At 45.1% G+C, this 14,083-nt stretch overlaps 1 protein-coding gene across 1 annotated transcript in view; it reads right to left on the bottom strand.

The window, feature by feature from the left end:
• Positions 1–14,083, bottom strand: part of CACNA1B (calcium voltage-gated channel subunit alpha1 B) — a 414,377-nt gene that overhangs the window by 58,458 nt on the left and 341,836 nt on the right. The window contains exons 30-33 of the mRNA XM_056861029.1: positions 13,703–13,867; positions 10,193–10,303; positions 9,967–10,050; positions 297–413 (exon numbers count right to left, since the gene is read on the bottom strand). Of these exons, the coding sequence (XP_056717007.1) occupies positions 297–413; positions 9,967–10,050; positions 10,193–10,303; positions 13,703–13,867 (477 nt within the window). The remainder of the gene's footprint in view (positions 1–296; positions 414–9,966; positions 10,051–10,192; positions 10,304–13,702; positions 13,868–14,083) is intronic.

Genomic DNA, 14,083 nt, shown 5'->3' with positions numbered 1-14,083 from the left:
GCCGTAGCATCCTGTGTTCAAGGGGTCATAACAACCTGCAGGCAGTCCTGGGGGCACTAAAGATATGTAACACTGATTTTCCGTATCTCACCACCCTAAAAATCCCAGTATTCTTTGAGAGGATAAATTATGACTAAAGTAGTATAAAACTGAGTCGTCTCTCCTTACCATAGACAAAAAACCCCCACCATTAATCAAAACAATCTTCACCTACAATTCTGACAATATTGCTCGATGCATGAATGATAGCCCTTTGTCCCTGAAAAGTGGCGCTCTCAATCCTGCTTTAACCTCACCTTGAAAGACTGGACAAAGGTCCAGAGCAAAATCCGGATGGTGTAGCCCTGGCGAAGAAGTTTGATGAGTCTTGCAGCCCGGAACAGTCGAAGGAAGCTGAGGTTGATGAAATTGTCCTGCGGAGAGGAAAGGTTTTGTGTCCTTCAGATAAGGACAGGAACGGGAAGCCGCAGCCCGCAAAAAAGAAAAGAAAATTACCAGCTTCGCGTTCTAAGCAGCAAATCGGCCACCAGAAAACCTTCCAAAAGAAACATTTGTCAGTGCAGGTCACTCCACATGCAAGCACGTATGAGAAAACCCCTCTCCACTAGAGTCCCTCCCTTGGCTACGGGGAAGTAGCAAAAAAGGGGTATGAAGAGAGTGCCTTCAAATGGTTTTCTGCTTTTCTGCACGGTTGAAGGGGCAGGATGACGATCCATAAAATCCACTGTGGCTTGAGAAAGATGAAAACAAACCCACGTAAGCCAAAAACTGAAATCTTCCACCAGCCTGCTCCATGGCAAAGGAAGGGACTGTGCAGCTCACTTTAAATACCTTCCTTTATTTGTGAAGATTAAAAGTCGAGGCCTGGGTGGAGATTAAGGGTATAATTCCACTCCATTTAATGGGAAGATTCCACACTGAGGGTCTCAGACAGACTTAGGCAACAGATGGCAGGCCAGCCTGAACACCCAAAAAGCCTGTTTGTAGAAGGTGCAATGCATCCCCCAGTAGAGACTGCCTTGGAAACAGAATGGCATTTAATAGCTCATTTGATTTGACCCGTCTAAAACTGGATCAAAGCAACACTAGAGCGGAGCTGTGATCTTCCCCTGCCTCTCTTTGTATGTGCTTGTTCAATCTTGCCTTCTATTTGCCATGATCAAAAACAGATTATCCAGTGTTATAACCCAACAAAAATGTGTTTGAGAGAGGTCCCCTCGCTATCAATCAAATAACACGTATCCCTCGGTTTGTTCTGAACCCAATTACTCTGAATGGGAAATGTTAGCAACTTAATTTCCGTCTTTCTCCTTGATTAAAAATCCCACTAGATATTTGGATTTCCTCTACAGCAGAAGGGGGCTGGGGTGGGTAACATAATTAGAGAGAGAGAGAGAGAGAGAGAGAGAGAGAGAGAGAGAGAGAGAGAGAGAGAGAGAGAGAGAGAGAGAGAGAGAGAGCCTTGTAGACAATGCTAAGTAGATCTAGTCTCACTTTCCCCCCCACCATGGTAATTTTTTTACTACTGGATGCCTGCGGAAATGAAAGCTGCCCCACAAGGCCTTGCTGTTTTGGGTGCAAGAGTCTTATGGCTTTATCCAGCCACCAATTCAAATGCTAGTTAGCTGATGGTCGTGCCAATAGCGCTACATTCCACCAGTACCATTAAAAAGTTCAAGAAAATCAGCCGTTGGGCATGCATTTGGCTGGCATTTGTTTTGAAAAGACACAAGCAGCTCAGAGTGAGGTGTATACACCGTACTTCAGACTCAAATCCTGAAATAAAGAGCAAAGAGAAAAGCGCAAAGATCACGAAATGAGTAGACGGGCACCGAGCATGCACCAAGCAAGCAAAAAAAGAGCAAGGAACAGTCCTCCTGGGTCGCTCCCAGCTAGCAAACTGAGAGCCAGGAATTCAGAGCTTCAGTTGTTTAGCATTCATCCATTCATTCATCCTTGCAATTTAACCAGCCTTTCCTTTCTAATTCAGCCTGAAGTCATCGGACAGCATCAAAAGACACTACAAATTATCATTTTAGTACAACGATCAGAGTGGCATTGTTTTTCTTTTAAACAGTTCCCCTTAATAAAAAGGTTCCAATCTGCATTACAAGACAGCTATCAGGAGAGGAATGGAATGTATATAATGCAGATTTGGGACTGGATTCCATTTTCAGGTATGCCAGCCTCCGTTTCTTTTTTCTGCATGTAAAACACCTCCTATATGACTGAACTGTGGGGGTCTGTGCCTAAAGCTTGATCTGAACCTGATTTCAAAAACGAGGTTCGTATGAGCCTGCTTCACTGGTCCATTTAACCCAGTAGTTTACAACTGATTGGCGACAGCTCTCTAAATGAGTAATCTTTCCCAAGACTTGCTACCCAAGATCCTGTAACAGAAGATCCTTGGGACTGAACCTGGGGCTTTTGGCATGCAAAATAGGCACTGCTTATGAGCCCCTGCCACCCTGTTTTTCACTAAAGCACATCAACCAAGCCTAAATTTAAGTAAACATCTGTGCCTGGGAAGGGGAAAGGTAAGGCAAGTGAGTGTGAAGAAAGAAACCCTATCCCCTCTGCAGGTTACATTGTTGTGGGTTTATTTAAGACTCTGCACTATATTTATTTATCAAATTTATAATCCCCCCCCCAGCCAAGGCCAGGCTCAAGGCAACTCACATAAATATAATTACAAAATAAAACGTAAAAAACAGTTAAGACAGTCATTAAAAGCAGCCCGTACAATCCTAACAATGGTATTATTCGGAGGCACAGCTAGCGTGAGATATAGGCCGCAGAGGAGCCTGTTGTATTCCACCACATCCCCCCAAAATAACAATGTGGGGGGATATGTGCAGGGAAGGGAGGCCAGCATTGATGGAATAAACCGTAGCTGGCCTCAACCACAAGCCTGGTGGAATAGCTCTGTCTTGCAGGCCCTGCGGAAAACCCTAAGGTCCCACAGGGCCCTGGTCTCACTTGAGAGGCTATTCCACCAGACAGGGGCCAGGGCAGAGAAAGCCCTGGCCCTGGTTGAGGCCAGCCGGACACTTGTTTGGGCCCGGGACCACCAGCAGAGTTGTGTTCGAAGACCTGACTGTTCTCTGGGAAGCATATTTGAAATTCATTAGGGTTTAGGTGCTTTTCAACTCTCCAACCTTTCCACATCTTCAGCTCCCTTTTCACAAACTGCTAGTAACAGCTGCACCCCTGGGGATCACTGGGTGGGGAGTTCAGACCTCAATATTTAACAAAGCTCCCTAGAGGCTGGTCTCAGCACTAGTTGAAGGAGTCACTAATACGAGTAACATATAGAGCTCCCACACACACATGCAGCCCTCGCCCTTCCATAACTGATGTGCCCGAGAAGTCGGCGGCATGAATTGAGAGGGGTAACTCAACATATCTGTCTTTTGTGTGCACAACAATGTTCACAGTGATGACTGAGATCAGGACCTTTTTTTTGTTTTTACTAAAAATAAATCATTCCAACACTAGATATATGCTGCTCAAGATCAATTGATCAAGGAGCTTCTAAGGGATAAAAGGAAAGGTAAAAGGCAAGGAAAAATAAATCACATCTTTTCTGACTAGCATCACATTTATTTATTCCTTTTGTTGCTTGTTTGTGGGGAGTGGTTGGCTGAACCTTTGCTGAAATTCACACTGAAGAATCAAGCAACACTCTTCAAAATCAAAGCGCCAGAGGGGAGTTATCTTTTTCCCCGCATGCCATTTTCTTGATGCAGATCGCATCCCTGGAGGTACTATTTGCCCTGTGGGAGAGAATATAGAGGCACCCCATCACAGATCTCTCATCTAGTTGAAGCTGCTATTCATCCACATAGTCCACTATTGTCCACGCTGGTTGACAGCAGTTTTGTGAATGTGAGACCTTCTGGTCACAAAGGAATTACTGTGCCACTGAGTCACTCAACCCAAACCAGCAACCTTTATTTGGAGAGGGAATGGGTAATTATACATGTGTAATTATATTCTATGAAAGATGTCCATGCCTTTGTAGGGGAGCACTGAATCACCTAGCAGCATTTCCTTACAAGAGAGCTCATATAATTTGTTTGGCCAATGCATCAACAAGTAAGGGTATTTCTGACTGGCTAGAACGTTGGCCCCAATCCATACCCCCCACAGCAGCTTTTTACAGCTCAATTAACGTCAAAGGATCTGATCACAGATCTTCAATGTTACATTTACTTGGAAGCTCAGTAGTTCTGTAGGAATTTAACTTATCTTTGTTCTTGTCAACATACTGTATTCTACATTGTGTCTCTCATTGTTAAATTCATTTTAGCGTATTGTTAAATTAGTGTATAGCTTTCACTTTTTTATTAATGTATTGAGTTTCCCTTCTACCAGTTATGGAAAGACAAGGAATGAAGAAAGGGGTATTGGTAATGGCAGGTTTGCATCCAACTACAATTAGTCTACAGAAAGACAATACCACAAGCAAATCCAGTCATAAGCCACAGTGCAAACACAGACAGAGAAGCATTTTTCACCAATGCAATCCGAAATCTCAAACAAAGATAAAGAGAAGTGAAGCCAAATAAAACGAAGAGAAAAATTTAAAAAGCAGGAGATTGCTTTTAAAAATTCAATGAAACCAACCGTGTCCTATATGTGATGTTTTCATGGATGAATATTTGCAATATTATTTACAAGTTTTTGAGTTTAGATTAGTATTTGTTTTGAGCAGCAGGCGCACAACATACAGACGGAGACATGGGTTTTCGCATTGTATGTTGAGTGGATGGCGTGATTCGGCAGGAAGGTAAGGCAAAAAACAGGGAAAACAACAACAACAAAAGAAAGACAAAAGAGAAAATGAGTCATCGGGACAAGCAAAGAACAGAAGCACCAAAAGTCGTACTGGAAAAAAATCAGGTGGTTTTGAAAAGTTGTTTTTTTTCTATTAAAAAAATGGCCAGATCCTGGAAATTAAACACACTGCATCCAAGCATTTGCATTTCATATTGTAATGCAAATTATGAGACACTTCACAAATAGCTTCTTGTCATTTTTTTTTTCATTCCCAGGCAGAGTTAGAGATGCCAGTTTTCAAAGTTGCATTCGTATTTTGAGGATTCCCCCCTCCATTCCTCCCTCTCCCTATGATGCTGAAGAACAAATCATATGATTGGCTATGTACTAGGGATGGGATGTACTAGGGATGTACTAGGCTATGTACTGGCGGATGGTCTTTGGGGCATAGCCTGAGGAGGGCGGGGTTTGCGGAGGGAGGGACTTCAATGCCATAGAGTCCAATTGCCAAAGCGGCCATTTACTCCAGGGGAACTTATCTCTATCAGCTGGAGATCAGTTGTAATAGCAGGGGATCTTTTGCTAGTACTTGGAGGTTGGCAACCCTACTTTGTACCCTTTTGGAACCACCTAGCTGGTGTGTGAGTCAACAGGCCAAGGATACAGGATGGGCACGAGACAACATCTGGTGGAGAGAACCTGGGTAGGAGGAGTGCACCGGGCATATCCATCATTGTGGCTTTCTGATCTGAAACTTGGGCTGAGAAGCCAAAGAGAACAAAAGAAGGGCTGCCAGGTAAGTAAAGATTGCTTTGAACAGATGCCCAGGTTGTTTACCTGAGGTTCGTCATTCGCTGGACCCATACTTCCCTGCTGGGAATTTATGCACCAGCAGTCTCCAAGCTCAAATCGAGTCCCCACCCCTTTAAATGCTGCTTTGTAATTGGCTTACTTGTAGTGCTTACTGTGAGAGAAAATCCCCCACAAACCCAATTGCCACATAAAAATGCATTTTAAGAACAACAACAACAACAAAAAAAAAAACCAGAGCAATCTGAAAAAAAGGGGAGGATCCAAGCCTCAGTTTTAAAAAGCTTTTCTTCTGCTCAGAAAGAGTTCTGAGGAAGCAGGAAGTAGGAAGCATTTGAATCGCCACCTCTGGACACATTGCTTTGTTATTAGCTGTGAGAGAAAGCAAGCTTGCGTGTCCCACACTTTGCCTTATGCATGGGGATTTCACCCGGGCTTTGCTCAGGTAAGATGGAAAAATCGGGTTAACAAAGGAATGGGAAGACCCGGACATTGCGAGGGCTGGGCACAAGGTCATCTCTAATGGACAGAAAATTCATGCATAACTCCAAACAACCACCGAGACAGACCGGGGCGAGCGTGAAAGTACCCATGCATAAACGACCCTAGTCTACTTCTTCACTGATTAATTGGTTAATTACTCGATTGAATATAAAGAAATGAGCACGTTATCAAAATCATTAATGCTCTTTCGAGAATAATGAAAAACGTGTGAGAGAACTGATGCCTTTATAAACGAAAGCCACTTCCCCCAGCCTTTCCCATGCTCAGGTGTAAGCAAAAATGGTCTCGCTTGTGCTAAGGGAGCTGGCCTACCTGTCTTGAAGTGCCCCAGGTTCATGCTGCTGGGTTGCCTGGGGTTTCCAGCAGTGGGCCCAACCCCAATACCCGTGGAAGCCTTTGGGGTGTGTACCGGGGAAGGTACAGAGCCCCAAGCCTAGAGCAGGGGTGTCAGACTCATTTGTTATGAGGGCTGGATATGACATAAATGTCAATTGGTCGGGCCGGGCCATGTGTACCATAAAATTTAGTGCCAGGTACTGGAGATACAAACTGTATAGAAGAGACAGGCAAAGCCAATTAATGATATTATTTTTTACTTAAAATGTGAATGTGCTTAAAACAATAACACCCTTTACAGTATTTTCTTTTATTTAACAGTCTTTGATAACTGACACCTCGGGACTGGGGGTGGGGGGTGGCCGCCTTGGCGGGCAAGTTTGCAGTCGTCACCCCAGATCAGGATGGAGTGAGGGTGGGTGGCCACCTCGGCTGGCTTGCAGGCCAAATAAGAGCCCTCAAGGGGCCTGATCCAGTCCTCGGGCCTTAAGTTTGAAACCCATGGCTTAGACAGTAGCGACACTGCAGTGGAAAGGGTTTCTTTTATCTCACTAAGAAGACCGGGGAAGGCACTGGCAAACCACCCTGTAAACATAGTCTGCCTAGTAAACGTTGGGGTGTGACATCACCCCATGGGTAAGTAATGACCCGGTGCTTGCACAGGGGACTACCTTTACCTTAAATTAACCAGCTAAAAATGCCAACTGAATTGTTCACTGTTTGCAACTCCAAAAATAAAAGCGGAGGAAAACTGACATCTGCATTTTTGCCTAGAGAAATAAAAAAATTAAGTATCCAAAGCATTCACAAAGATTACAAATACAACACAACTATGAAATCGAAAGCAAATTATCAACACATATTCTTTTTCTTTTATCTTTACTCCTTTGCAGTCCGCTGGTTGTCGAGCCACTGACAGAATATGGGGCGTATAGCCAGGTGAGCTGGTTTCCTTGGCTCAAGAAAAAAAAATGTTTGTAAAGTGGAGGAAGAACCAAAACCAACCCGAATTCTGGAATATGGGCACCATAAGATTACCCCGAGCCACTTGCCAATATCATCTGACATGGATCTGTCTGGACAACAGACACCACCGTGCTAAAATCAAAGTACAGAAAAGATTCACGTGGTCTGATTCATCTGTGTTCACATGGCCAGGAAAGGGGCTGAGAAGAAGTCTAGATTTGGACATGTCCTGCTTTTCTTGTACTTTATTCTATAAAAGGCCAATGGTGCATTGATATAAAAGAATATACTCTAATCACAGATGGTGAATGAACCAATTATGAGATCTGCCTCAAGCAAGTGCCTGGCAAGGCAGCATATAAATTCCCTAAACAATAAATAAATATTAACAATATCATTATTTCTGCTTAGGAGCACCTTGTTTGTAAGATTCATGAAGCCCCCATTCAACAGTAACGTAAGCAATGATTTCTTGCCATGGGATGGGCATCTCTAGAGAGCAGTAAAGTAAAAAAATATGCCAGGCTTCCAAAGCTGGCCAAAGGACCACCACCAAAACATGGCCAATATTCTGTCTTTGAATGGGGTTGCCAGGTCCCTTTGCTCCACTGGCGGGAGGTTTGCAGGGGTATGGCTGGGAGTGCGTGATGAGTGCATGTGCCCTGTGAGACACGCGCACGAGCACTGCACAACATGCCGACATCACTTCCAGGTGCCAACATCACTTCACTCCCCCAAAACTCTATGGTAAACCCGGAAGCAACATCGGTGTGTCACATGGGTTGCATGTGTGTGTTTTGCTTGCTTCCCCCTCTACTTGGCTCTCTTTTGCCCGGTGACCCTCAGCTGGTTGGCGGGCAGCCTGGTGGATTGGCAGACTTTTGCCCGCCCCCACTGGGCAATTGGCAAGCCTGGGCACGCAGGAAGGCAGAGACAGCCTGAGAGAATTCTCACTTTGTGCATCCCTTTTCTCCTCTTACAGGATAAGGGAGTCCATTGAGAGGGCCTTGCCTGGAGTATTGGCTCAAATGCTGGAGCCAATACTCATTTCCATACATCAGCCAAGCTCCTTTTTCTGTTTTCTTAGATTACTCAATAGCCTTCTGACTTCTGATGCTGCATGTCATTTGCAGGAAACATCAGAACCTGAAAAAACTGATGGAGAACAAAGACTACATTACCATACGCAAGGGGGAGCAAAAAAAGGGGCTGGTTCGTCACTCCTCACAAAAGAAATGTATCAGAACAAAAACAGAGGAACACGCTCATAGCCCCCAAGAAAGAAGATACAATTTTGTTAGCCCAACATGTTGGAGAGATGTTTACAAAAGGGTTGGGTGCCAAAGGGTAACCAGAGGCTTATTTTATCACAGCTCTGGCACTATCAGACATGAGTGACAGCCAATTATATCAAACTGCACGCATGCGCTTCTTTTGCATGATTTACTCTCGTCCTAAAGCTAAGGGCAAAGGGCTTTGCAGGGCACTAAAACCCTGTTTCCTAAATACGCGAAACCCTACACAGAGTCTCTCCAGCTTCTGAGATATCACATATCCCAAGTTTTGTTTTACAAGGCAAGAAAATGGCTTGTTTATTTAAAAAAGGGGGGAATATGAGATTTTTTGAAGATACTGAATTGAGCAATCAGTATCAGATTTCAAAAGTGGCTTGCACTAGCATGGAATTGTAAAATCTACACAGCCCTGCCTGTATCTTAGTCATCCTTGCCATTTGCTTGGAGATCTCTAAAGGCCAGAGCAGATAAAACATAAGTCAACACTTGTTCTATGACCTTAGGCAGATGATGAGAGGGAGGGCATCTTGGCCATCTTCTGGGCATAGAGTCACTGGGGGTGTGGGGGGGAGGTAGTTGTGAATTTCCTGCATTGTGCAGGGGGTTGGACTAGATGACCCCAGTGGTCCCTTCCAACTCTATGATTCTATGATTCTATAACACCTTAATTAGGGTTAAGGGACTAGAAGCAGTAATTTGCTTCCTCCCTGCCCCATTTATTATGGTTCGGTATTATATCTGACCTACATTAACTACAAACCTGGACGGGGTGGGGGGTAATCCTAGGGCTGGATTTATAAACAAGCTAAGTACACTACATTTGAGGGCCTCAGATTGTGAAGGTGAATTTTTTTTAAAAAAAGTAGATTTTACTGGAAAAGGCAGGTGGGTTAATTCATATATGGGGGCAGGAGAAAGTGGGCATTTGTTCCAATGGACTGTTCTTGTTCCCTTTTCTCTGGCTGATCCTGTTGTATCCGCACCAGCCCTATGGAAGGAGATTTCTTCTCAGGCAGCTGGCCAGCCGCTTTTAAAGAACAATTAGGAAGTTCTTCTCAATGTCTACCCTAAATCTGCACCACTGCGGTTGAAAATCCACAAATCTTTATCTTAGACCATTAGTTTCATAAACCAGGCTCATCCTAAAAATTCTCCTGGCTCTTGAAGGATGCGTAGGATAATTCCCGAACAGACTGCAGGGAAGTCAAGTCAGTGTGACTTTTTGGAAGCATTTTGCCACCTAACAAAGCAAGTTTGTATGATCTCTACTCACCGCAATCTCCGTTACTAAAATATCAGTAATACTTCCCAAGACAGTGACAAAATCAAAGATGTTCCAGGCATCACGAAAGTAATTCTGTAAGATAAAGAAATCAGGAATAACTCAAAGATACACGACCAGGCTTAAGTTATTCCCCTGGATGTTACGGAAAAGAGGATGGGCTTTGAAACACACACATGTTCAGTGCAATGGGAAAGGAGGACGGGGGAGCTCCTACCAGTGCACCAAAGGCAATGATCTTCAGCACACACTCCAGTGAGAACATGGAAGTAAACACAATGTTGAGGCATTTCAGCATTTCTTCATATGGAGCTGGAGCATCGTAGAACTAAATCGAGGGGAAAGAAAACCAAGTTACCAAAAGGCTTAGCGACTGTTATTCACATTTCATTTCATTAACCTTTATTGGCATACCAAAAGACAGAGATAAAAAACAACAACAATATACCTCCAAAGGGCAATACATATAAGTTACAAGTCAGGTTAATTAACCTGTTATTCACATAATAATGCTTTAAATAAAAGTTTCACATGCATTACTGGAATCATCGGGGGTTACCGCACTTTGTATTCCCAGTGATGTATTAAGAGTTTGAAAATGTTATAAAAAACATCACTTTAAAAGGGTTTTTGGATACCTCAGCTTATAAATGGTTGGAAGATGTCTTCACAGCTAAAGGGGCCAAACAACGTGCGAACAGTATTTTTTTTAATGTTTTCAAACTCTTAATACGTCGGTGGGAATACAAGTGCGGTAACAGCCATCCTCTCATCTCTTATCATACTTAGGGTTGCAAACCTCCAGGTACTAGCTGGAGATCTCCCGCTTTTACAACTGATCTCCAGCCGACAGAGATAAGTTCACCTGGAGAAACTGTTCGCTTTGGCAGTTGGACTCTATGGCATTGAAGTCCCTCTCCAAACCCCACCCTCCTCAGGCTCTGCCCCCAAAAATTCCCGCTGTTGGCGAAGAGGTACCTGGCAACCCTAATCACACTGGATCTCTTGGTGCAAGCTATACCCTCATCAGAAGATGTGGCTGGGGTATGTGGCCCCAATTACTTCTGCTGTGGTGCAAGGAATAACTTCCAACATCACTGATATTTTTAAAGATATTTATTATAAGAACTATCTGATCCACAGCAAAACTTGGACTAGTGCAAACAACAAAACATGGAACTAATCCGGGCCTAGCTTATCCTTGAGATAATTGAAGGAGCACTGGGTACTGCCTGAAAGCAGTGTGTATTACTGCTGACATTCAGCGATGCAAATACCGCCTGACTTCGGTAGTGTTGGCACGATGCACCGAGTCATTAAAAAATGCTGTAAGACATAATATTCTCTATTCTCGGGGGGGGGGGGGGCACTGGTAGCCCATTCATGCACATCAGTTTCCTTGCCCCTGGAATGAAAGGAATTTTCACATTATAAAAAGCGACACAAGCCCAAGGCCCTTGCTGCATCAGGTCAGTGGACCAGATGTTGGCGTTCTCTCAGTTGCAATAGTGGAAGCATAGTTTCGGTTTTCCTCTCCAAATCTTCTCCTACCAGGGTTACTATTAGGGTTGGCAGCCTCCAGGTACTAGCTGGAGATCTCCCGCTATTACAACTGATCTCCTGCTGATAGAGATCAGTTCACCTGGAGAAAATGGCAGCTTTGGCAATTGGACTCTATGGCATTGAAGTCCCTGCCCTCCTCAAACCCTGCCCTCCTTAGGCTCTGCCCCAAAAACCTCCCGCTGGTGGTGAAGAGGGACCTGGCAGCCCTAGTTACTATGGAGAATGCTGTTTCATGTGGGACTAGGGTTGCCAGGCCTCAACCAGCAACCCCTGCAAGCATCTAGGGGGTGGGGACTGGTGGCACCAGTGTTACATCACTGGACATTCTAGTTGGCATAGTGGTTAGCAGTGGCAGACTCCAATCTGGAGAACCGGGTTTGATTCCCCATTTCTCCACATGAGCAGAAGACTCCAACCTAGAGAACCAGATTAGATTCCTCACACTTCCACATGAAGCCTGCTAGGTGACCTCAGGCCAGTCACAGTTCTCTCAGAACTCTCTCAGCCGCATCTACCTCACAAGGTGTCTGTTGTGGGGAGAGGAAGGGAAGGAGATTGTAAGCCGCTTTGAGACTCCTTTCAGTAGAGGGGGAAAAAAAGGTAAAGGTCCCCTGTGCAAGCACTGGGTCATTCCTGACCCATGGGGTGACGTCACATCCCGATGTTTCCTAGGCAGACTGTGTTTACGGGGTGGTTTGCCAGTGCCTTCCCCAGTCATCTTCCCTTTACCCCCAGCAAGCTGGGTACTCATTTCACCGACCTCGGAAGGATGGAAGGCTGAGTCAACCTTGAGCCGGCTACCTGAAACCAACTTCCGTTGGGATCGAACTCAGGTCGTGAGCAGAGCTTTTGACTGCAGTACTGCAGCTTACCACTCTGTGCCACGTGGCTCCTAGTCAGTAGAGGAAAGAGGGGTATAAAAACTAAGTCTTCCTCTAAAACCATCAAGTTTTTACAAATCCTAGAGCATCCCATGACATTGATTTGTCAGCATGCTGGCATGATGCCATTGCTCACCCCTACCCCCCACTTTCTCCTGCTGGCACTTCATGGGGCCAGTGGGCAACAAGCTGTGTTGCCAACAGACCTACCACTCTAGGGTGAGACCTGGCACCATGTGTGGGGTAACTTAACCCCAAAACAGAAGAGCTACCAAATGGCATGGCTTGGGCTGCTAAGGGGAAGGGCCATGACTCAGTGGTAGAGCACCTACTTGGCATGCAGAAGGTCCCAGGTTCGGTCCCTGGCATCTCCAGTTAAGGGACTAGGCAAGTTGGTGACGTGAAAGACCTCTGCCTGAGACCCTGGAGAGCTGCTGCCAGTCTGAGTAGACAATACTGACTTTGATGGACCGAGGGTCTGATTCAGTATAAGGCAGCTTCATGTGTTCAAGCTCTGAATTGCAGAGCAGGGACTGAGGGAGCGTGGAGGGGGACAAATCAACCCTCAATGATAGAATGAATGTCTCCTCCACCTGGCAGGCGAAGCACCATCAGAATGGATGCTAGCAGGAAAGGAGATGAGACACTATCACCCCAACAACAGGGATGCCACTTCTTCTGCCAAGAAGCTTGGATAGCATGTGCGAGGACCCCAGTCATAGGGGAGGCATGCGCAGCATGTGAAACTCTGTTTAAGGATAAAGAGCTCATCAGCCAGGGAGGATTTCTCCACAGTGCAGCTGGAAACCAGGAAACAAAAATGTTAAGGGGAAAAAATCTTGGTTTTTGTTTTCACACAGGAGAAGCAGGATCAAAAGAGGGATTGGGGGAGGGGTTGAAACCATAGGGATGAGAAATTCTACAATCATCCCACAGGAAAGAGACCTAAGGCATGGTTCTAACCCTCCCCCCTACCAAACTGAGGCCATGCATGCATGGAGAACGCAGGAGATAAGGGAATGTGGGGCTTCATGCCCCTCTCTTCCCCCCAGCAGAAGAGTCCACTTTATTTTACTGCATTGCATTTTGAGAGACATTTCTCCTCCTATTCCAAGGGTTCAGGGTGAATTATCTTGCAACCTGTGCAGGAAGATCAGGTTAACAGTCAATGACTGTGGAGGGTGAAATATCTGCACTTGGATTTTCCACGACCAAACTCAATACGTTCTTCCAACCAGACCATAATGGCTCTCAGTCACAGAACCGAATATGAAGTCACTAACCTTCATCATCAGCACAATAGTGTTGAGTGCAATCATGACCATGATGAAGTACTCAAAAGGAGGAGACACCACGAATTTCCACATCTTGTACTGGAACGACTGCTTGTTTTGAGGCATGTAGCGAGTCAGCGGCTTGGCACTTATGGCAAAGTCTATGCAGGCTCTCTATAAAGACGGTGGGAAAACAACAGGAAAAGGATCTGCTCATAGCTAATGCTTTCCATCCACATCCAAGTTTAATCTTAAGAGCTGAAGTGAAGGAGAGGGGCTGTGGCTCAGTTTATGGAGCATCTGTTCGGCATGTAGAAGGTCCCAGGTTCAATCCCCGGCATCTCCAGTTTAAGGAACCAGGCAAGTAGGTAACGTGAAAGACCTCTACCT

Source organism: Euleptes europaea, chromosome 14 (genome assembly GCF_029931775.1).
Source record: "Euleptes europaea isolate rEulEur1 chromosome 14, rEulEur1.hap1, whole genome shotgun sequence".
Lineage (NCBI taxonomy): Eukaryota > Metazoa > Chordata > Lepidosauria > Squamata > Sphaerodactylidae > Euleptes > Euleptes europaea.
The sequence above is the reverse complement of the archived record's forward strand: the minus strand, read 5'-3'. Positions and strand labels throughout refer to the sequence as shown.